The 24,429-nt window shown below is 42.7% G+C and overlaps 1 protein-coding gene across 7 annotated transcripts in view; it reads right to left on the reverse strand.

Moving 5' to 3' along the window:
* myo16 (myosin XVI) overlaps positions 1-24,429 on the reverse strand; it is a 136,539-nt gene that overhangs the window by 43,077 nt on the left and 69,033 nt on the right. For all 7 annotated transcript variants that reach the window (XR_004104241.2, XM_031295252.2, XM_031295242.2 and 4 more), the window contains exons 8-21: positions 22,579-22,654; positions 17,411-17,561; positions 17,115-17,265; positions 16,348-16,458; positions 14,080-14,145; positions 12,143-12,270; positions 10,432-10,537; positions 9,013-9,130; positions 8,282-8,429; positions 7,272-7,389; positions 5,730-5,847; positions 4,929-5,000; positions 1,601-1,742; positions 690-762 (exon numbers count right to left, since the gene is read on the reverse strand). Coding sequence is in view for 6 of the 7 variants with exons in the window: in XM_031295252.2 (XP_031151112.1) it covers positions 690-762; positions 1,601-1,742; positions 4,929-5,000; positions 5,730-5,847; positions 7,272-7,389; positions 8,282-8,429; positions 9,013-9,130; positions 10,432-10,537; positions 12,143-12,270; positions 14,080-14,145; positions 16,348-16,458; positions 17,115-17,265; positions 17,411-17,561; positions 22,579-22,654 (1,578 nt within the window). In the remaining variant the exon portion in view is untranslated. The remainder of the gene's footprint in view (positions 1-689; positions 763-1,600; positions 1,743-4,928; positions 5,001-5,729; positions 5,848-7,271; positions 7,390-8,281; positions 8,430-9,012; positions 9,131-10,431; positions 10,538-12,142; positions 12,271-14,079; positions 14,146-16,347; positions 16,459-17,114; positions 17,266-17,410; positions 17,562-22,578; positions 22,655-24,429) is intronic.

The following is a 24,429-nucleotide window of genomic DNA, read 5'->3' on the forward strand; positions in this document are numbered from 1 at the left end:
GAAAGGTCACGCAATTTCCTCGCTTCCACTTGGATTAGAGAACATCCAGGGGAAGACTAAGACCACTGACATATGTAGTGCCACATACACACGAAAACCAAAGTCACATAACACATACACACACACACACACACACACACACACACACACACACACACACACACACACACACACACACGCCAAGACAAACACCCACTGGCCTTAATAAAGGCTGGAAGGAGATTGGGAGATCCACAGGGAGGAAACGTAAGCCCTGAGAAACAGGAATAAGCACTATGAATTACACCCTAAAACACACACACACACACACACACACACACACACACACACACACACACACACACACACACACACACACACACACACACACACACACACACACACACACAGAGCAGCCATTGTGTCAGCTGTGAGTTCATATGAGGACAGCTGAAAATCACGCCACAGTCAGCCACAGACCTCATCTCATTCATTACAATTACAGACTAAAATGTACGGTCTTAAATAGATAACAGTCCCAAATATTTTTACAATTTGATTAAGATCCGTTTGAAACTACAGTGGAATGTCATGAATGCATTTGGCTTGATTAGAAGAAGTAATCTGTTGGCTTAAAGGGAAAAGCAACAGAACATAGATGCGATTTTTTGGGGTTGACTGAAATCTAATAAAAGTAAGCATCTTCCCACCTGCTCAAATCCATTCCTCTGACATTCTTCAAACCCAAAGATGTCCAAGATCCCAATTTCCAAGGCAGGATCACTGGAAGAAATTAACAGATAAGACAGCATATTTATTATGTTACACCATTGTCACTCCAGGATCAACATGAGAACTTGTTTGCTTGCTTGTGTCACTCTGACGGGAATTATCATGTTTTGTGTGTGTGTGTGTGTGTGTGTGTGTGTGTGTGCAATAACACATCTGAAGGGGGTGTGCCAGTAGTGAGTAGTGTTGTTGACACATTTATTATGTTATGTGGTTGGTGTTTAAACAAGGCAAAGCACAAACACATTCCAGAAGATGGAGCACCAGTTATCTGAGTGTGATAAGACTTCACTACATCAACAACACCAAGGATCCCACTGGCCTTCACCTACAAGTGTGTGTGTGCGTGTGTGTGTGTGTGTGTGTGTGTGTGTGTGTGTGTGTGTGTGTGTGTGTGTGTGTGTGTGTGTGTGTGTGTGCATTTAAGTTTGTGTTTGCGAGACCTTCACATTAACCTTGGGTGTGTCCTCCATCTCTACCTTGTTGTTCAGTATTTTACATTTCAGTGTACATGCCTATTCATGCATGTCATGAAATGTAAACTTTTACAAACTTACGCTCTACAGTATGTGTCATGTCACAATACCAGTGTTGTCACTCCAGAGGCCCTGAATGAGAGACTGCTCTTATGTGATGACATATACACTACATCGGTGGTGTTTGTAATAACAGTCACAAACGGCCAAGGCTTCCTAAGAAATTATTTTGCCGGTTAACACTAATAAAAAAAAGGACATAGCGCACGCACGCGCACACACACACACACACACACACACACACACACACACACACACACACACACACACACACACACACACACACACAGCTATACCCAATGCTGTCGTCCTGTCCCTGTAGGTAGTCGTTGGTACTGTTGACCAGATAACTGAAGAGGCGTCCATAGATTGCCTTCGCAAGCTGGTCTCTGTACTGCTCTGACATCTCCACTGTGTGGCGCCGAGTGATCACGTCACCTGAGAGAAAAGGGACATGGAAACACAGTTTCTTGACCATTTGGTTGATAGCACAGTGATAGTCAAAACGTCTTTCTGTTACCCATCTGGAGCTATTTTATTTCACAAAAAATTCATTCAATGTGATTTTTTTCCATCTTTCCTTCCTTCAATTTGGAACACCTAATTCCCAAAACACTGAGGTAGTCACTAGAGTGCGGATCGGGCCATTTTTCTGTCCGAGCCCGGCCCGCGTCCGACAGAGCAATAACCGAACCCGGCCTGAGCCCGACAGGCACTAAGATATTTATGTCCGAGCCTGACCCGAGCCCACCAAGGTATTTGAACTCCTTCACTTGGGGTAAGGACTCATTCCCTACCTGGAGAAGGCACTCCATCGGTTTCCTGCTGAGAACCATGGCCTCAGATTTAGAGGTGCTGATCCTCATCCCAGCCGCTTCACACTCGGCTGTGAACCGATCCAGTGAGTGCTGAAGGTCACAGGCCGATGATGCCATCAGGACCACATCATCCGCAAAAAGCAGCGATGAGATCCCCAGCCCACCGAACTGCAACCCCTCTCCACCCCGACTACGTGTCGATATCCTGTCCATAAATATTACAAACAGGATTGGTGACAAAGCGAAGCCCTGGCAGAGGCCAACCCTCACCTGAAACAAGTCTGACTTACTGCCGAGAACCCGGACACAGCTCTCGCTTTGATCGTACAGAGATTGGATGGCCCTGAGAAGAGACCCCCTCACCCCATACTCCCACAGCACCTCCCACAGTATCTCCCGTGGGACCCGGTCATATGCCTTCTCCAAATCCACGAAATACACGTAGACCGGTTGGGCATACTCCCAGGCTCCCTCCAGGATCCTTGCGAGAGTAAAGATCTGGTCCATTGTTCCACGACCAGGACAGAATCCACATTGTTCCTCTTCAATCCGAGGTTTGACTATCGGCCAAACCCTCCTTTCCAGCACCTTGGAGTAGACTTTACCGGGGAGGCTGAGAAGTGTGATACCCCTGTAATTGGCAGACACCCTCCGGTCCCCCTTTTTGAAAAGGGGGACCACCACCCCGGTCTGCCACTCCTTAGGCACCGTCCCAGACTTCCACGTAATGTTGAAGAGGCGTGTCAACCAAGACAGCCCCTCACACCCAGAGCCTTGAGCATTTCTGCATGGATCTCATCAATCCCTGGGGCTTTGCCACTGTGGAGTTGTTTGACTACATCAGTGACTTCTGCCTGGGAAATTGACAACAATCCCCCATCATCCTCCAGGTCTGCCTCTAACATAGAGGGCGTATTAGTCGGATTCAGGAGTTCCTCAAAGTGCTCCTTCCACCGCCCTATTACCTCCTCAGTCGAGGTCAACAGCGTCCCATCCTTACTGTACACAGCTTGGATGGTTCCCCGCTTCCTCCTCCTGAGGTGGCGAACGGTTTTCCAGAAGCACCTTGGTGCCGACCAAAAAGTCCTTCTCCATGTCTTCTCCAAACTTCTCCCACACCCACTGCTTTGCCTCTTTCACGGCAGAGGCTGCAGTCCTTCGGGCCCTTCGGTACCTTGCAACTGCCTCCGGAGTCCTCTGGGATAACATATCCCGGAAAGACTCCTTCTTCAGTCGGACGGCTTCCCTGACCACCGGTGTCCACCACGGTGTTCGTGGGTTACCGCCCCTTGAGGCACCTAAGACCCTAAGACCACAGCTCCTCGCTGCAGTTTCAGCAATGGAAACTTTGAACATTGTCCACTCGGGTTCAATGCCCCCAGCCTCCACAGGGATGCACGAAAAGATTTCCCCCCCACAACCCGCAGGCGTAGGGAAGCGACGCTCTCGTCCACCGGGGTAAACTCCAACGTAGCGGCGCTCAGCCGGGGGCTTGTGAGTATCCCCACACCCGCCCGGCGCCTCACACCCTGGGCAACTCCGGAGAAGAAAATAGTCCAATCCCTATCCAGGAGTATGGTTCCAGAACCGAGACTGTGCGTAGAGGTAAGCCCCACCAGATCTAACCAGTAGCGCTCCACCTCCCGCACCAGTTCCGGCTCCTTAGGTGATGGTTCCCGGAGACATTAAGATATTTATGTCCGAGCCCAACCCGAGCCCTTATCGCACCGTTGTGACGAAAAGAGAGCTGAGCCAGAAGGCAAAGCTCTCGATCTACCGGTCAGTTTTCGTTCCTACCCTCACCTATGGTCATGAAGGCTGGGTCATGACCGAAAGAACAAGATCCAGGGTACAAGCGGCCAAAATGGGTTTCCTCAGGAGGGTGGCTGGCGTCTCCCTTAGAGATAGGGTAAGAAGCTCAGTCATCCGTGAGGAGCTCGGAGTAGAGCCGCTGCTCCTTCGCGTCGAAAGGAGCCAGTTGAGGTGGTTCGGGCATCTGGTAAGGATGCCCCCTGGGCGCCTCCCTAGGGAGGCGTTCCAGGCACGTCCAGCTGGGAGGAGGCCTCGGGGAAGACCCAGGACTAGGTGGAGGGATTATATCTCCAACCTGGCCTGGGAACGCCTCGGGATCCCCCAGTTGGAGCTGGTTAATGTGGCTCGGGAAAGGGAAGTTTGGGGTCCCCTGCTGGAGCTGCTCCCCCCGCGACCCGACACCGGATAAGCGGACGAAGATGGAGATGGAGGAGACCCGAGCCCGACACAGTTAAAATCTCGTTTTTTTTCTCATACTAATGATACACGTTTGTTTGTGTGGAAAGCCCGCTTTTATTAAGCAACTGTAGGAAGGCATTCGGAAATGTCAACAGATGAGCGCATCAGTGCACACGGAGCAACAAGCGCACGTTAACACAGGCGCGCACCTACATAATGAGCTTTTTTAAATTTAAAATGTTCAATGCCTTATCGCGCTGATGTGACCGAGCCCGACCCAAACCCGAACATCATTTCTAAATATCTGTCCGAACCCGGCCCGGCTCGGTTTGGGTATCCATCCTCTAGTAGTCACCTACTATAGGCACACATTAGAGACATTAGACTTATCTTACGCTAATGAAGACATGCTGCTTTTGGAATGTAAGTAGCTACACCTTATTAGCTCTATTTCTAACTTCAACCGTGTTTGTCATTCCTCTACATGTCTCTGCAAAAAAGATGAATATGTTGATAACCATTGTGACTGAGTGAATCTGCTTATCTGTGTGGAATAGGGAGGATCAAGGGATGGCGAAGGCTGGTGAGTGGATACCTTTGAAGTATTGGACGTCAGAGGTGAGGGCAGTGCTTAAGTCATTGGAGCACACCTGCAACAATCCAGCAACTGTGCAGAGGAAGATCGGAAGAGGAAGAGACAGAAAAAAACAGGCAGAATAACTGACAGTAACGTGATGACAGGATGAAAAACATCAAATAAACAGCATTAATGTGAGGATGTCAGAATGGTAGCGCTGATAACATCCCAGAACTAAATCTGCTCTTCCCTATTCTGATGATGACATCATGCTGCCAGCAACGAGCTGAGCGGTGCTTCAAATCATTCCTACTTAATCAATCAGCAGAGCTGTCAGCATCAAGTCATCAGTGGATTTCTGAGCAGAACCCATAAACAAGCAGTAGAAACAGGTGACAGAAACCCTTTGCTGAGATCACTAGCCATCGACTGGCTCTTTCCCATCCAGGCGCTGATGTCATTTGTTTACCATCTCACTCAGGTCAGGGGTCACAGGAGCAAATGTAACGGTTGCATTTTGAGGGAGACAGAGAAAGAGAGAAAACACCAACACCAATAGCAGTTAAGTGTGTGTTAAAGAGGGATCTCTCCTCACTGTGGTTACGTTTTGGCAGAAAACATGGCTTACCAAACAGGTGACTGTCTGGCCTTTAGCTAGTGCTGGCAAGCTGCCAAGCAGAACTCCAAGGGAGAGAGGAAGGGAGTAGCAATGACGACAAGGTAAACAAGATGAGTGGGTGTGATGCACCCCACCTTACCCACCTCCACACAGGGTGGAAATGTGGCATGTGGCCTAGGCATGTGATGGGGGGCACTGACCTCTGTCCAGCTGCTGCAGGTCAGAAGGGAAGGCTGTATCGGCATCTGTCAATGCAGTAAAACGTAGGTCCCCAATATGGAGCACAGCAGATAGCAGCATAAACACAGAATCCACCTCCTAGCAGAGAGAGGAGAAAGAGACGTGGAAAGAAGACGAAGTAACAGAGAAAGAAGACCGACAGAAAGAGAGATTATATGACATGTATTGTATGTCAACAAATCCTATAAGTAAATAAATGTACAAATAGAAAATCCAATGTTTTTTTATGATGCATCAATCCTCCTCCCTTCATTCACACACTTCTCTTCCTCCGTCCCACTTCCCCTTCCTCTCTGCCCTTGAGTAGAGGACGCTTAATGGAATACCCCATTACCCAGTGCTCAGAATCTCAGAGAGGGGGATGTTCGACTTTGAGGGTGTGTACTTGTGTGTGTGTGTGTGTGTGTGTGTGAATATGTCTGCGTATGCACTCTCTCAAGGCAGGATATTGGAGCTGATATCTGGGAGATAAACACAAGCATTAGTCTCTGTCTGACACTCTATACACAGACAGATCCCCCCCTCCCTCTGGAGAAGGGAGAGAAAAGGAGCGTTAGGGAGCGTTAATGACGATTGACCTTTGGGTCTGGACTGGGATTCCTCCCCTGATTAGACTTAGACAGAGACCAATGGGTGGTCTATCACTTCCACTCCTACTCCCCCACTCCTTAGGTCCCCTGGACTCTCTCTCTTATCCAGCGGACACTAGTACCCTCTGATATAAGACTATCTAACGCTCTATTCCTCTGTCCTTAAAGCCTTGCCTGCGTGTATTGACTGTTGCTGGATTAAAAGGTGAGATAGTGGTCACTCACTGCTGACAGATGCTGACTGGGAATCTAAGAATAGATCCTGATAATGGGCTGGCAACACGGCTGGTGGTGTACACAGAACGGACTGTACCACACACTGCAGCACACATCAAAGTCCTTGTCTTATGCATTTGGTCACACATTTTATCTGGTCTTTAGATAGATAATTGAAACATTTCTAAGATATCCAAACATTTCGGCCAAATATGTCATTACAGACAGGTGATGCCTATATCATTTCAAATGCTTCTTGTGCCTGAACTGGGAGGACACGCTGTTGTGTCCTTTGCATCCCTTAGTATCCCACAATCCATTATGCAGTGGTCAATTCTTTAATGAAGCAAAAGGAATCCTTGTTAACTTGGAAATTACTTGTGACTTTGTTATTATTTACCATGTTTTACTGGAACAACATACATTTTGAAATATTTGATTTTACAAATTGAACAAAAGCCCATAGAATGAGCCATTAGTTTTGCTCTCCATAAGGAGTCAGATCCTTTGGAGGATCCAGCCCAGGACTCAGAGACATGCTTACAGACTCAATTTGTGCCAGCAAAAATCCGTGGTAAGATCTCATCAATGACCTCATACTTCAGGGTCTGTGACCTCAACACTTTGAATCATTTGCTGTCAATAAACTTTGAATAATAATGCTCAACAGGAGCCGCATGCAGTGCCAATCGATACCTGCTTGTTAAAGCCCAAGGCTCGCAGGGCTTGTTTGACTGCTGTGAGGCGTTCCCTGCTCTGGGTGGAGGCCGTAGCTACTGGTGGGTTCTCCCCTGGAAGTCCTCCACTAAGATACCTGGAGTAGGGACAGAAAGATGGGACAATGTGGACCAATATTTCAGATAACCACAAAAACAAAATAAATATAGAGGACAAGGTGTGTCCTATGATCAGTGTACAGGTGCATTGGTTCCAAACATCTACACATGTGCTCTGCAGGAATTTATGAGCATATTTTTGGATGAGAGAGATCTAGAACCAAAAGATTTATGAGGTTGTTTTAGGCAGAGTCACAGTCCCAGTCACACTATGCAGAGAGCTGTGTTTGGGAAGGAAGGGAAAGAAACAACAGGGTTTAAAATCTGCAGAACTGCATCACGCACATCCGGCAAAGACACATGGAGACACAATGAGTTGCGATGCCAGAGGGGCTTTCTTAGGGGCTAGCGTACTTCTCAGGCTCCAAAACAGAGCTATCCAGGCTTCAGGATAGCAGAATAGTAAGAGTAACCCACAATTACACTGTAAGAGCACACATGAGTAGTGATGTGCAACAACAAACACTAATAAAAATCTGGTAAAAGCAAGAAATGCACATTCATATATACAGTATGTGAACACACACACACACACACACACACACACACACACACACACACACACACACACGGATGTTAAAAGTTGATACACTCATGGATGCATGCATGCGCAGACACACACACTCTCTAAGGATATCAAATATGAATGTATTATATCATCAGTGTTGGATTAAACTAAGCAGCTTGTTTACAGCATGTACTACATGTGAGCAAGTTAAGGCTTTAAAATTATTCAGAAAATGTCCAAACTTTAAAGAGTCATTCATCTGAAGTGAATCTTGTGGGTGGGATCACCAACCAGCACCCATACTGCTTTCACCAGTGATTTTATGAACTGTCGATATACCTACGGCATCTGACAGCACGTACCTATGAGCCAGGACATTGTTGAGGTAAAGTGCGCTGTTCTCTTCAGGCGACAGGCCTTCAGCCATCAGATAGAAGATGCTGAAGCTCTGTTGGTGAGGAGACAGGTGGACCAAACGAGACTTCTCCAGCATGTGGGCGTACACACGGGCTTAAACACATTTAACACACGTGTAAATTACATTTACAGTACTGAACATTTATTCTGTGGCCATTGTTCAATGGCCAGCGCTCACTGATCAAATTAACCGGGGTAAAATAAGGTCAGTAGGGCTGAAAAAAAATGGAGGACAATATCTGTAGATATAGATAAAAACATTAGACTTGTGGGCTTTTACTGCCCCCTGCTGGTGTTTCATTACTGTACACCTGATCCCACAGCAAACGACATCATCATAGAGTGGTACTGTGCGTTTGATATATTGTGAACCTTGTTTGGTGTATGTCTAAGAACTCTATACTATCATCATATCATAGTGATGTAGTCATAAAGTAGTGATCCAGACTGTGAAAACAATGACTATTTGTTCAGTTATCTTGGCCATAAATATTTCATGTCAGGCATATCAAAGCTGCATCTGGATACAGACATTTTAAAGAATTAAGTAAAATGTTTTGAAATCTTAGCCTTTCATCCTACTCCTGTCTCTCATGGGAAATACAGACAATATATTTTTAAAAGTGAAAGTAAAGCTCACTAACAATCACTTTTCACTGACAGAAATGTAGGTTACCTCTGAGCAGTGTCCTCCGCTTGTCACAGTATTGGATGGTCAACAGCTTGATAAAGCGGCTTGAGTTGTTGTTCTTCAGAGTCTTGGCATGACCGAAGGCCTCCAGAATACAGTTAACCTGCATAAGTAACCAAACCAAAGGAAATGTAACCAGTGTGAGTTGGAATATCCTTTAGAATGACAGAGTATGTATATATATTTTTCTTTTCCAAAATAATGAAATCAACAATTCAGATTTCAAAACCTGAATCAAAAGGAGTTCTGCTCCCATTCCACTTTCTACCACTAGATGTCAATATGCATCCATTATGTGTATTTTTTGTGCCCTAAGATTATCAGAGCGAGATGACCCAGATATCAACTATGTAGCAATGACTTCATCAGAACACAGCACTTACAATCCCAGGATACACACTGCTTTGATACCCAACTGATAGTCTGAGTGCAGAGCAGTAAATCATGTGTTAAACATCATGAACATGTCACAATCTGAATCACAACTACACAACGGGGAAACAACGAGAAGCAGTACTACTTTCTTTCATATACAATACGAGGGAGGATACTAAATTCTGACCTTGCCTTGAGTATAAGTTTCTATACAAAATCACTGGTCATTATCTATTTTATGATTTACTGGAAAATGTGCCATTGAGAGGATATGGGTATTTGACGTCCTATTGTACTCTACTATTGTTTCTTTTTTTAAATCAATACTCCCTCCATTAGGCTATAAAGTGTAAGAAAGATGGACTGCCCAAACAATTTTCTCTGCTGCAAATGACTCTGTCTTAAAGAAACAACATTGTAGGAGATAGAGTCATCTTAATGGAAATCTTGATGATGCAATCAAACACAAGGTCTGAAAGCTCAAATGCTGTCTTTGACAAATGAACAGCTATCAAGCAGAAAGGAAAAGACAACGAGTAAAGCCTAATACTCTGGTGTACTTATCCATACATCTATTCTCCCCGCAGGACAGCAACAGAAGAACAGCAGTATACAGTACATGTACACAGCTATGAACAGTGTGTGCTATCTGATTTTTGATCACAGAGATGACATTGGTGAAGGAACAATAAGCACAGTATAGACAAAGGGAGAAAAGATGAAAGATTCAGTCACAGTCCCGCTTTGAAGAACACACAAATATTCATAAGTTTCTCGATGAGGATTGTGCTGATTGTGTAGAGCATGGAATTTGAAATAAAAAACAGCACAGATGTCTACTACGAGATAATTTCTTTAGCGTTTTGCCTTTTTTGCAAATCCAAAGGTAACACAGAATGGCATGTCAGCAACAAAGGATTCAAGTATCATGCCCGGGACACTGCGGTTACATTACGTTCCTTAGCCATATAAGCCTCCGGGACACCCGACGACAGCTTGAAGTGTAAAATAAAAGAGGTCCAGACTTACGTGTTTCATTCTGGGCTCCAGCGCAAAGCCTTTGGGACTGGAGCGGGCTGTCAGGTGTCTCACTATGTGCTTACAGGCCTCCGTTTTCCCAGAACCACTTTCACCACTAGAGAGAAAAAATACTGATTTAATGTAATTCCTGCCTTAGGTGATGTTATTATTGTTTTACCTGGTTCACATTGTTTCATGTCTGTTTTAAAACAATAGCCCATATGAACATAGAAACAGATTTTCCTTGCTGTGACTGTGGGGTAAAAAAAAAAAATCACAATGTAATAATTTGCATCTTCAATGATATTTTATATTTCACTCTTTATACTTGCACTCTTTCCTACTTTGTACTGCAACAGCTGCACAACAATTTCCATCTGGATACATAAAGGTATATCTTATTTTACAGTACAAAAATCTAGCATCTGTGTGTGTTAGAAGAATAGGTGTTATGCATTAGTCATCAGAGTGTTTCCAACATCTGTCACCTCAGTAAAATTTCTCTACCCACCTGATTTTACCCCTTCAGGGACCCGCACCCATCAAATTCACAATCTATTCCTTCTTTCTGACAGAACTAACATTGCTCCATTGATCACTACTTTCCACACACTGTTATAGCCACAACTTATTTGGCAGTGGACGCCTGTTTTTAATTTGCTGTTGAGTAGATATTTAATCTGACATAAGGTACCTATACAGTACATGCTCTGACACTCACCGACATGCAGAGAGTTGAGACCGGCATAGTAACACCAAGCAGATGGCTTCAGAAGGTCAGAAGCCCTCACTAATGATCGCAGTGTGCTGTGGTGCACTGTTTGTCTGTGTGTGTGTGTGTGTGTTACTATATTTCCTAACAGCCCTGCTGAGTGCAAAGTCCAAAGGCCTTTCCACTGTCTTTTCATTTAGTTTATATTAGATTTCAAGGGCATTTAGTTCGAGCACTAGCCTCGGGGGATCATGGCTGCCGATTGCCTGTAAACGTGTGTGTGTGTGTGTGTGTGTGTGTGTGTGTGTGTGTGTGTGTGTGTGTGTGTGTGTGTGTGTGTGTTTTGTTCATGTGCAAGTACATACTGAGTGAAACATAAAGCTTGAATGAAAGAGAAACAAGCAAAAGGAGGAATAAAGTGCAGTAGGGAAAGACAGAAGGAAAAAGCTGTGTGTACTGTACGTGAGAATGCATGGTCCAACATCCTAGCGAGTGTCTGTGTGTGTGTGTGTGTGTGTGTGTGTGTGTGTGTGTGTGTGTGTGTGTGTGTGTGTGTGTGTGTGTGTGTGTGTGTGTGTGTGTGTGTGTGTGTGTGTGTGTTTGTTTGTGTGTGAGTGAGATGGATAGCCTGTGGCCAGGGCGCATTAACTCTCTGCCAGATTGGTTACAACTCAGTGGGAATGTCACTGGAGAGCCGGAACAGGATTTAATTGCAATCAGGGAGCTGCCTCCATCCAACCGAGGACAAAGAGCAAGACGGTGCAAAGCTCACAGCAAATCTCCATCTCTACATGAACGTTAAACAGGTCCACAGCTCAGCTCAGGCTGAGAGCTATTAATCTCTCAGGGAGTGTTTAACAGGTGTGTAGACAAATTAGGTGGGCAGCTGAATGTCACTTTTATTCACACAATTATTTCGCTCTGTGATATTTTTGTCTAATAATCCCGAGGCACAGAGTTCAGTGTTTGTGAGAGTGTGCGTTTGAGTGCTGAAGGAAGTGGGTGTACCTCAAGATGAAACACTGCGGGCGTCTCTCCTGCAGCATCATGTGGTAAGCTCTTTCTGCTGAGGAGAAGATGTGAGGTGGCAGAGAGGAGCACAGACGACCAGTGGAGCTCAGGTACAACTGACTCACCTAAGAGAGAGAGAAAGACAGGTGAAGTCCGTTAAGACACTGGGTTACGACAACCTTACGTAACATGGATACAAACATGGGCTGAGCAACACACAGGATAGCGTTTCAGCAAAACAGTGGAACCATGCTGGGTATAACTTTCCATACCTGTGTAGGTTTGTGTGTGTTAGGCTCACTAACAAGGTATGGTTTACCACTTAATCTAACCATGTAATTTAACCCAATGTGTCAAAGATATCAGTTTAAACACACACACGTATGCTGAGCCATACACTCATTCTGGCTAGTTTACTTTAAAAAAACAACAACCAATTAGCCAGCAAATGCACTAAAGCTTAATTCCAGGCCATGTCACTGTAATAGAAAAAAAGTAACAAGAATCCCTCTTCCTCCATCATTTTAGGGGTTTAACAGTATATTGGTGCATGTATGTATGTATTGCATCACAAAAATGCAAAATATACACATGGAGCTAAACATGAACCAAAATATTAACTGTATCAGATCAGCTGTTTGGTTTTTGTTTGCACACATGAAATACCATTTTTGTTTCGCAGAAACACTGTAGTTGTTGTTTTGAAAAGTAATATTACTACTGGATAACCCAAGTTTAACAATACCCATTTAAACTTCGACTCAATTATGGCCTGAAAATGTTGACAAGCTTTTAGTCGAGACCAAAAATCTTTTTTTGTAAAGATTTTGGGGCTTCTGATAACCTATAACAGAAACTATAGTTTAAATGTTGCACAATTTATGCCGAAGGAGGAATAAATAAGGAATTTTGAACAGTCACAGTTACAACTTAAAAACATGGTAAGTGTATCAGACAGTGAACCCTCCATCGTCTGTCATACTGAACTGTGATATGACTGTACTGTCACACCTCCATCCGTTAAAACCAGTCCAGAAGATGCATGCCACTGCTGTATTTGTGGCTGTGGCAAAGGGAAGGAGGATAGGCTGTGGACCACAAGACCAGGGGGGGGTGGACAGACGGCCAGCAGATCACACATGTTGTGACATATGTCCTTCTCATACTGGCTCCTCCCTGCTTGTCCACATGCCACTCAGTTGGGTATGGATGCCTGGAATGAATCCAGACACAGGCAGGAATAGGAAAGCCAGAGGGGGGCTTGGTTTCATTCTGTCATGGCAGGAGAAAATGTCTTTTCTTCCATCCAATACCTCCTGGGTCCCCATGGGCAAGCACTAAGCTGGCAATAATAATAATAATCAGCTACTTCAAAATGTGTTATCCACTGTTTAAAATAAGGTGACACACACACTGTTGTTGATTGATATCACAACACACAAATGATAATAAGGTTTAAAAATCAGAGCATCTGATCTGTCATTCACTGACAGTCTCCTCTAGCTGTGCAAATGTTAAATATGCTGCTTTTCACCAATAATGATGGAAAAAATGATTCTTTATAGTGGAGCGGTAGCGTAATAAAATCTATGTGAGAGTGTGTGTATGCTAGCTAAACTGGATCCCTCTCTTCCCTAGCTGATGCAGAGTCAGCCTAGTGCTGTGTATCACTGACAGGAAGACTGCATTATTTATCAACCACAAGGTCCATTTCATCTGTTCATGCCCCACTTATTATACAGCAAACATGCCTCCTTTATAGTATGCGTTTGCATGTAAAATGCATAGCCTATCAAATGTAAAGCCACATGTTTAAAGCATGGATCATAGTACATTCAGTAGACCTGCAATTTCAACATTAAGAAAGCAAAGCACAGCATATATTGTAAGCCTTACAATGTGAGATAAAGAGTTAATTTAAATGCATTGCTTACCAAAGTGGAGTAGATGGGCAGCTCTTTGTTTGGATTGACCAGCAGAAGGATGTGTCCAATGTAAGTCTACAAAAGAGAAGAAAAACCACACCTGATTGATCTTTTACCCAGGAATCCATGTCAAACATTTATCTTTTGGGTGTGAGATTCACCGTTTTAACAAACAGGCTGAAGCTGGGTTTTACAATAATTACTTACAGACTGCCTGCCTGAAGCTAACACCGACCTGAAAATTAAAGTGTTGTCCGACTCTTTCCTTAACATCAGTATTCATGGTGGTGACAATCTCTATTACCAGAAGAATATGATAATCTCAAGGCAGAGAAAGGTCAGGTAAGGACCTCCAACGATAACCTCAGTAATGACCTCCCATGCAGCGTACACACAAACCCTGAGGCCATTTAGATAAAAATAACCAACGCCCATTTTTCGACCCTTTTCACGAAAGTGCTAACCCTCTGTTTCTCACAAAGAGTCCCGGAGGCTGTTATAAAGCTAACGCTCTGTCCTCTGGGAGAGGGCAGACATTGCTAACATTCTGTAACATGCTGCTCTGTCCTGAGGCCCTGGCTCAAGGTTAATGACTTGAACAAATCCCCACTGCTTGTGGACACAGAGCAACATTCACACTACAAGTTAAACTTGTCTGAGAACAGTGTGCCAATTCTGCACTAACTGTTAATCTTGTGACATGTTTGTCAATAATCCGGCCTTCATCAATGTCTTCTGTCATTTCAGTTCCTTGCCGCTTTCCTCGGGGGGGTTTAGCGATGCACTGGTCCTTCTACAGTATATTGGCAGAAGGCAGCAGACCACTCATCAAAGCCCCATCTCTGACCACCCTGCTGGGAACATATGGAGCATTCACTGCCTTTGTCCTCCCCCTATTTCTGTCCATCATCACATCTCTGCTTTGTTCACCTCTTTCTTGAAATGCCTTCTATTATGTACATAAGGTCATACTTTAAGTATATAAACAAGAGGTTGAAGAATGGCAGAAATGCAAAGAAAATAATTTATTTGGTAACATGAAAGTGTAAGCTGTTCATTTCTAAGCAAACACTTTCAGAAAAGACAGATACTATGTGGACAATTTTAAATGTGAAGCCATTATTTGCTTACCTTACCTACAAACAGAATGAAGCATAACGCATGACTGTATCGTGTGCAGCTCCATGACAGAGGAGTTATACACATATATCAGATCAGGCATAATCCAAGTCCCCATGATAGCTGCAATTTGTCCTTTCTTTTCACCTTTTCTTCTTCCAAATTGGACTGTACCTCAAATCCAGCCCTCATTATTCATCATCATTTCTCTTTTCTTCATCCACCACTCTACTGCCTTTTATTGTCAGCCCCTTATCGGTTGTCCCCTGCTGTGGCTAACCCTACTGTCTGTCGCCCATCTGGGTTTCTATAATAACTATACTATTACTGCATATTCACAGAGAAGAGAGTGCACCTGATAGCTCAATTGATCTGGTTCCAGTCTTTATAGAGCTTGGTCCCCATGGAGAAGTATGGGCCAGACTACAGTTTTAAAGGAAAGGAGAAAATGACAGGGATATAAAATAGACCAATTGATGGAGATAAAGGCGTTTTACTCCTGAATATAGTCATGGATTTATTTTTCCAATCAATCTAAATGTATTGATTTTGCAATTGTCCCCAGTGTGTGTGTGTGTGTGTGTGTGTGTGTGTGTGTGTGTGTGTGTGTGTGTGTGTGTGTGTGTGTGTACTAGAATTAGGTACCACTCTTACACAAGTCAGCAGGCCGAAACAGAGAGGGGAAGGGATTCAGCTCATAAACACATACAGACTAATATACTACTATAATAAAGATGTAACTACGTTAAGAAAAATAACTATTCACCACCAGTCAATGGCTGTAAAAGTAGTCAGGTGTCAGAGGTCACACACATTTATATTATCTGCACAATAGTCTTCAGGAGAGGAGGTATATATTTGTGATGCACTGTGTGCCATGTTTATAGGCCTACTTCAGAAACCGAGTACCCACTGCAGTACTCGTGGGTATAAAGAAAGCGTGATGTGATCCAAACATCACACTCTGAAATTCCTAGACCATAAACAACACAACACTCTGATACAAACAAACAACTATAGTGGCCGAGTTATGCTCGAGAGAGAGAGTGTATGTGTGTTTGTATTTATCTCTGTTCTGTGTGTACTTTGTGTTTTAATGCATGTTTAATGTTGAGTGGGACTTGGTTGTTTAGCAGCACAAAGACAGTGGAGTCTTACGTAGATTTGGTCGTTGCCAAAGCGCTTCTGCATCTCGTAGAGCAGGCTGCTGTCGGTCAGCTCACTCAGGGACGCCAGGTCGTCATTGGGAGCTGGAGGCATCAGCTTAACCTGAGGAAAGTGCTAGGTGAGGGTTTAAACCAACATGCTTACACTAAGATCTACAGCTTAAGGCACTTTGCGTTAATATACAAAATGTAAAGTCTGGGACAGTGGTCTCCAGTTATGTTCCACTGAGGCCCACAGATGTTGCAGCACTTTGTTCCAATCAAACTCTTCAACAATTGATTTTTTTCTAATAGCTATCCTTCCATTTGAGAGAATCAACAATGCTATTAGGTCTCAAATGCACATTATTGGAGAGATACAGCACATTTCTTAAAAAGTACATACTTAATTACTTCTCAATTGTCATTGCTGAATACAAACTGCAATTTGTAACAGTTTTTCTGTTCAGATACTTCTATAAAACACCAAAGTAATTACGTAGTGTGTGATGTTCAAGATAACAAGTAAGCTTGATGAAGCAGATGTGAAATGCAAAGCCTGAAAAAAGTTTAATTTGAAAAATAAATAAAAACTTCAAAATGTCAAAGTTTTAAGTTGAGTTTCTTTGGTGTGTGGCAAGCCTCTTCTTCATTTATGAACACAAGGCAAAGTAACAAATGGAATATGAAATATTTCTTCTTGTTGACCTTTGAATTATCTATGTCCTTACTGCCTTGCTGTGTTTTTTGTAGTGCGGGAGGTGTAAGACAACAAGGTACCTGCTCCAGTTTGCTGGCTCCAGAGCTAAAGGGGCCATCTAGGCCATTGTCTTGTAAGGGCTGTCGGCACAGTGCTCCACCTGCCTCTCTGAACATGGCACACTTCTCCAGCAGACTGTCCCGCTTAGAGATAGAGAGTCCCAAGGGGTTCCTGTGTGATAGGTGGATAGGCAAGGAGTTGGAAAAGACAGTAGATGGAGGGACAGGAAGCAGATTTGGGGCAAAGTGAAAAAAACATGATTTACAGTCTGTGTAGTAACCATAAGACAATGAAAACCATGAAACTGTTAACCTACAAGTTCTTGACAGGAGTGTTGAGGTCGTGTAAACCGCCATCATAGCGTTGGTCAGTGGAGGGTAGAGGAGCAGAGGGGTCCTTTAGTCTCTGCAGCCAGCTCTCCTCTGCATTCAGCAGCATATCAGCTATGGGCTCGGATGCAGAAATGTCTGGTGAATTGATACACAAGACAGGGAAATCAGTACAGCGATTTGTTGTGATATTTAAACTTCACAAAGTTTAATTTGATATAAATTTAGTGTTTCAAACAAATTAAAATGTGCTCAGTTCTGCCTTTCTGCTGGTTAGTATTCTGCTAAAATACAACAAATTGCTCGTTGTATTTAAAACAAATGACAGGACAATTAAATCTGTTTGTTCAAATGTTAACAGTTCAGCAGATATACCCGTAATACAGAAAATTACATGCTATTAATCTCAACACTGTCACCTCCTAACTCCTGTTAAATCATATAAGACTAGGGCTATCTTAAGTAAATTCTTGTTCATTTTGTTTGTTAGATCATTGTTCATTTTTTGAAGTGTTTTATCCGTGTTTTGGGGATCCTAAACATAGCCTACTGTTCTGTACTATAGCTATACTGTATGTCCTCTTGCACTCAGTAATATCTCATCTGAGCAGATTTCTGTCATTCAAACAACTCTGAGTTGTAGTTTAAAACTTGTACAGCCAATTTAATAAAATTACGGGTTTTATTCAGGCCTTCATTGGCCTGCAGGGTGTCCATAAAAAAGTGTTATAGGACACCTACTAAAGGAGTTCTGGTGAAACTGACTGTTTACTGTTCTAAATTAATGTGCTACATTAAAACAAAAAGGAAATGTGAATCTGTTAATTTTAACACTGTGAGGTGCTTCAGTGCCTCGTCCTCTGAACACCACAGGCTGGTGCTAACACAGAAGCTGCAAGAAGTAAGTTACACTGCCCCTCTGAACTGAAGTCAGTAGCCTTTCCTCAGTTGTGCCACCTCTGTTCAGGAGAAGACTGCAACTAGTGTTGCGACCAACACGCGCAAGTATAAATAGTTACGGCGCTCCCATGACGTCACGCTGTCACGCGATAGGTCGGGAACGGCGAGTATACCAGACGCCTTACATGGAGTGGAGGAGACTGCCGCTGACAGGGGTAACAACCAGACTCTGATAAATGACGTTCGGGGAGCTTTCACAGTGGTGTGGCCGCGGTGTTTCTACGGTTTTATTAATACAGACCTAGAACCTATGTATGGGAAACACTTCAAAATGTCATATTTCTCATAGCTCCAAAATAGATTTTTTTCACCATTCTGTCATCAGTGAAAATTTATAATAATGGTAATATTGTAAGCTAAAGACCATAACACTCTGTACTCTAAAACAACCCAGTACACCTTTCTGTTTACTAGTCTTTCGCCATGCCAACCTTCCTTCACAATCCGTGTGGATGATCCTGCACTGGTGCAGAATGTGAACCCCACTGAGCATCAATCCAACTATGCATAAGAGGAAGGGGGGAGATAAGATCCCCCGTCTGTAATGAGGTCTAACAGAGCAAGAGGGAGAGGAATGGCTTCACCCTGTCTTTTTATTTCTGTGTGACTGACAACCCCCTAGACTCTTGCTCTGGCTTTCTTTCGTCATGAGGCTGCTGAGGGAGGGGTGTGTCAGTATCCAAGGACTTGGATCTCACATCTTTTCTAAGCCTACATGCTAGAAGGGGCTATTGATTAAGGATGGAGTGAGGCGGTCTGAGGTATGATGAAGCCATGGTAGTAAATGGTTAGAGCCAGCTATGATATTCCATCCCACAATTGAGGCACTCTAAATGACACATTTCATCACCATAACTCACACTCATACATTTACAATGACTACACTACATTCATCAGCAGCCTGGTTCAGTGAATGGTTTTATAACGGTTCTGTTCAGGATTGAGATGTAGAGAATTCCCCCCTGCTGTGTGTGTGTTTGTTTGTTTGTTTGTTTGTTTGTTTGTTTGTTTGTTTGTTTGTTTGTTTGTTTGTTTGTGTGTGTGTGTGTGTGTGTGTGTGTGTGTGTGTGTGTGTGTGAAATTTAATTGCAAGATTGATTGGGCTCATCAGCCAATAATGGCTTTCACTCCAACATTAAAATAATGAAAATATGTAAACTAACACTATCAACCACACACATAGAGAGACTGAGCATTTACTGAGAAAAAGAAGAGATGTCAAAGACTTAAGGTACCTGTGGAGTTTTCTAGTAAACAAACACAGTTATGTTTATAGCCAGTATTTCTCTTCAAAACACATTGTGCGTATTTGAGGCCTTACATATCTGCTGAATGCCTTTCCTTTCTCATAAAACATTTGCAATGCCCAATTTTTTGAAAATTTCAAAACCTGCAATATTTACATTGGCTGCCAGTCCTCTTATCTTCTCTGCCTTTTGTTGGCCCACTGCCAATTGTCTTGGAGCGTTATCATTTCTGACTGTTCACCAATGGAATAGCATGACACCAAGCAACATCAGCCCCAACATGGCTAATCTTTAAGGTAAAGGCCAGTTGGAATGTAACGAAGTACAAATACTTCGTTACTGTACTTAAGTAAATTTTTCACGTATCTGTACTTTACTTGAGTACAATCAATAGTGCATACTTTTGACTTTTACTTCTCTATACTTTCTACTCCACTACATATCTACAACGTTCCGTTACATTTTTGTTACATTTTCTGATCAGTTTTTCCCCCTGCCAAAACGTCTTCCTGACCGTCACACGTTTGCAGTCCGCAGGGAAGCCTTCAGCAGCGGCCGTCCAGCTCCCGGTGCCGCTCGCGATATTACGAATCCCACAATGGCCACGCCAAGACCCGCCCTTTAATAGCGTTTATTGGCCAGGCGTGTACCGCTCCCGGTACTACCACTGCTCCTGTTCCTGTTACTGTTACTGCTGCTGCTCTCGATACTCTGCTTGGTCATATGTGAAGCATCCGTTCAAATAGGGTTAATATTAGTGCTGTCAGTTAAACGCGTTATTAACGGCGTTAACGCAAACCCATTTTAACGGCGTCAATTTTTTTATCGCAAGATTAACGTTCTTTTTGGCCAAGCAAACTTTGTAGTTTTTTTTACATGCTGTTGCAACAACTAGTAACGTCAGAAAAACTACAACACCACACCGGATCTAGCTAGACCGGAAACAAAACAACAGGCACGCCTGCACTGGTTTGGGCTTGCGAGCCGGCCAGAGAGTAGTAGGCTAACGTTACGTTTTGAGTGGATGGCGAGCGCGAGACGCAGAAATGGATGCAAATACGATTCTGAACGGAAAGTTAACTTTTAAAAAGTTGTCGAGGGGGACAGTAGTGTGGTGTCTTAAATAGTAATGCTGTGATGCTGTATGACGAGGAATCCGCCAACACTGTTCTTGATTATAAAAAGGTTTATTACAAGCAAAGATTCAGCATCAATTTTACAAACTCCTGCAGAGAGCTTGGAGAACGACCAACCCAATCTTCCAAAAAGTCGTTCTCCCTTTTCTTTGTGTGAACAACGTATATATCCTATGCATTGTATCAACATAGGACGTAATTTTGTAAGTATATCATTGGATCAGGTAACTAGCCAATCAATGCCTGTTATCTGGCACAACTCCAAAAAAGGTCTCTTCTGTCTTGGGGGGACCTCTACTCATGTTAACAATTTCCAGATGTTCTCAGTAAATGTAGAGTAAAGTTCATGCATCCTCCTTATACCAACTCTTAAGTCAAAGTGTATAGAATGTTATAGAATGTCAATATACCACAGTAGTTTCACGGATACACAGCCTGTGTGACACGGATAAAGCAGCCCAACGGGAACTGATGCAGAGTGCAAACGCTGTCTCATTAACCGGTGATCACTGGACGTGAGTAATCAAAATTATTTTTTTGACTGTTTTTGTCATTTGGGACATTGTCCACCCCCTTTTCTGTCCAGGAGAATTGTTACATTTCTTATTAGAAAAACGTAAAGGTTACAAATGTCCTGCTGTGGCATCTGGTTTTTGGACCATTTTGTTTGTACTGTATAAGCAAAGTGTTAGTGTTACATCTCAGTTAGGTAAGGTACTTGTAGGAATTGTGCAATAATGACAGATTCACACGTTTCTTTTGTTTACAGTAAATAAATAATAAACAATTACAAATCTTAAAGTCAAGTTGATAAAATAACTTTCTTTGCATTAATTTGATTTCCAATTAAGATACACTGGTAAGGATTGCTTTCCATTGTTAATATGTACTTAAAAACAGTTCTGAAATGCAAAATAATACAATTTTATTCATGTGATAACATGCGACTAATCGTGATTAACTATAGAAATTTGGCGATTAATCGCGATTAAAAAAATTATTCGTTTGACAGCCCTAGTTAATACAACCCGTATATTTATCTTAAAAACAGCTCCTCCTCAGCTGTGAAGCCACATACTTGTTGTTCAAGCCTGTGTGTTCTCGCTAAATAAATGTGTGCAGCATTCACTACCCCGTCGGAAATAATGCAAAGTCGAGCTTCATGCAGATCACCCTGATAACCAGAATTGTAAAGAAATTGTAAAATATGCAAGTACTTTTACTTTTAATAATTAAAGTACATTTAAAATCAGGTACTTTTTACTTTTACTTAAGTAGGGTTGTCATTGTTGTACTTCTACTTTTACTAAAGTAAATATATCTCTGGTTATTTGTACTTTTACTTAAGTACTGAATCTCAGCCACCACTGACAATGATTTGATACCTTTATGCCCATCAGCAAAATAATCACACAATCTCTCTTGATTACTGCTAACATTCAATATTAACCAGTGTGTGTGTGTATGTGTGTACGGGCATGAGTAAAAGGTGTTAATGTTTCCTTTTATTAATAAATGAGTTTCTCTCACAGATACACTCAGATGTGCACAGATAGGGTCAGCAGAGACTGATTATGACGGAGCCTCATTCACTGTGTGTGTGTGTGTGTGTGTGTGTGTGTGTGTGAGCCTGTGTTTTATATCATCACAGTGATTATAAATGCATTTGCAGCTGAATAAGTCAAAATCAATTTCTTCGCTTCTTTGCTTCATTAACTCTTGCTTGCTAAAGCACGTTTGCCCAATCGCACAGCAATATTTGTGTGTGTACGTGCACACCTGTGTATTTGTGTGAATGCCTGAATATGTTACCTGAGGGCTTGTCGTGGTTGCAGTTCAACAGAGTAGGGTTTGCTCTGTGCCTCAGGAGCTGGCTAACGATGCTTGTCTGTAGGCGAAAACACACACATCCATTTTCATTAGATAAAACCAAAACATCATGCAAGAACAAAAAAACATTTCATAGCAGATATTTTGTTCAGGAGACAAGGTAGTTATTTCCACATGTACTGCTACAGTGCAGATGTATACTGCATATGTAAATGTAGGATATACTGTGACACAGGCCTAGAATTTAAACACTGACAAGATGATACAAGCAGTGCATGTCACAAATGACAGGTCTATACAAGTGTTGCCCCTGACTGAGGAGATCTTTTAATAATGAGCGTATCTCCCACCGTATGTTACAGTGGAAGAACCCCATAGTCGTCTACCCTCATTTCTACACACAGTGACATATGATGGCTGTCACCTCTGTCTTCTATCGTTCTGTCTAGGTTTTTCTTTTAGCCTAAGCTCACACAAGCACTCAGTCAGACTTGTTCTCCTTTCTTTCTCATTACTTCTCTTTGCATTCTCTCTGTCACCACTCTTCTTTGACTCTGTGGAGTGTCAGCTGCATTGAATGAAGAAGTGTGATGCACCATGTGATCTGCGAATACTGATTTGTGATTAGGGTACAATTTGTGTTGAAGTATCTGAAGTGTGACTCAATTTATTGATAATAGACAAGAATCTTCTTCATCATTTCTTGGTAATGTATGAAAGATGGCATGACCCAGAAACAGCAGCTCAATAAACAGAAAGGCTTTGTTTCAAAAATGAAAATGAGAGTGTGGCTGATAATTAAACACAACCAGAGTCAACCAGAGCAAATTCTGGGGTAACATTCTAGCAACATAATAAACCTAACACATCTCCTCCTACTTTTTAGTTTTCACTACATTTAGCTGCAATGCAACAAGCACTGTTAAGACTGAGCACGTTTTTCACTGAAGTTGTATATCAGGACACCTCAAATATTTCCACTTCTTTGCGGTTAACTGGAGCACAGAGTGTATTAAACAACAAGTAACCATATTATTATGCTTGAGCTAAGTTAACTCAGCTGGTAAAACTAAAAACTGATTCTCAGCTGTTCACTGCATCATAAAGGCTTCCCATATGCTTCAGTAAAACCAAACCTACATTATAAAAACAACAAAGGGGCACTTGACCGATTTGACACATCAAGGTGATTTTATTCATCATGGGCAGCACTACTCAGCCTGTAAGAAAAAAAACACCTGTGTAATGTCTTCTGTGGCTCTAGAGGACCGTTCCAAAGTAGCAGAACTTCTTTGTACTATAGCAAATGAGACATCTTCTATAGCAGTGGTCTTCAACGTTTTTCAAACCAAGGACCCCTTAACTGAGAGGGAGACGGAGCAGGGACCCCTTAGTACATATATTGTATAAAATGAAGTTGCATATTTAACTGGGTCTACAATAATGTGTAGGACGGCCTAAAGCCTTTATAAATACCTTGTTTGCATAGAATACTAAGCTATTAAAATAATAATTGTTGGCATGATTTTATAAATCATATTTTAGTGTTAAACATACATTTGGCACACTGAATCCCTAGGATTAACTCTGAAATCTGTGGATCTTAGTGACTACCTTACCTATAGGCCAGTAAGCCTATCATCAGTGGCGATTTATATTTGCTAATAATATGTTTGATTCATCTTAAGACTTTTACATTTTTGAAAAACTTTACAATAATTTGGAGGCCCCCCTGCAGTGACTCTGAGGACCCCCTAAGGTTCCCGGACCACCTGTTGAAGATCTCTGTTCTACAGTATGGAAGAGAGTGACTCAGCACATTCAGCAGACTGG

The sequence above is a fragment of the Sander lucioperca genome, chromosome 8 (assembly GCF_008315115.2).
Source record: "Sander lucioperca isolate FBNREF2018 chromosome 8, SLUC_FBN_1.2, whole genome shotgun sequence".
NCBI classification, from domain to species: Eukaryota; Metazoa; Chordata; class Actinopteri; order Perciformes; family Percidae; genus Sander; species Sander lucioperca.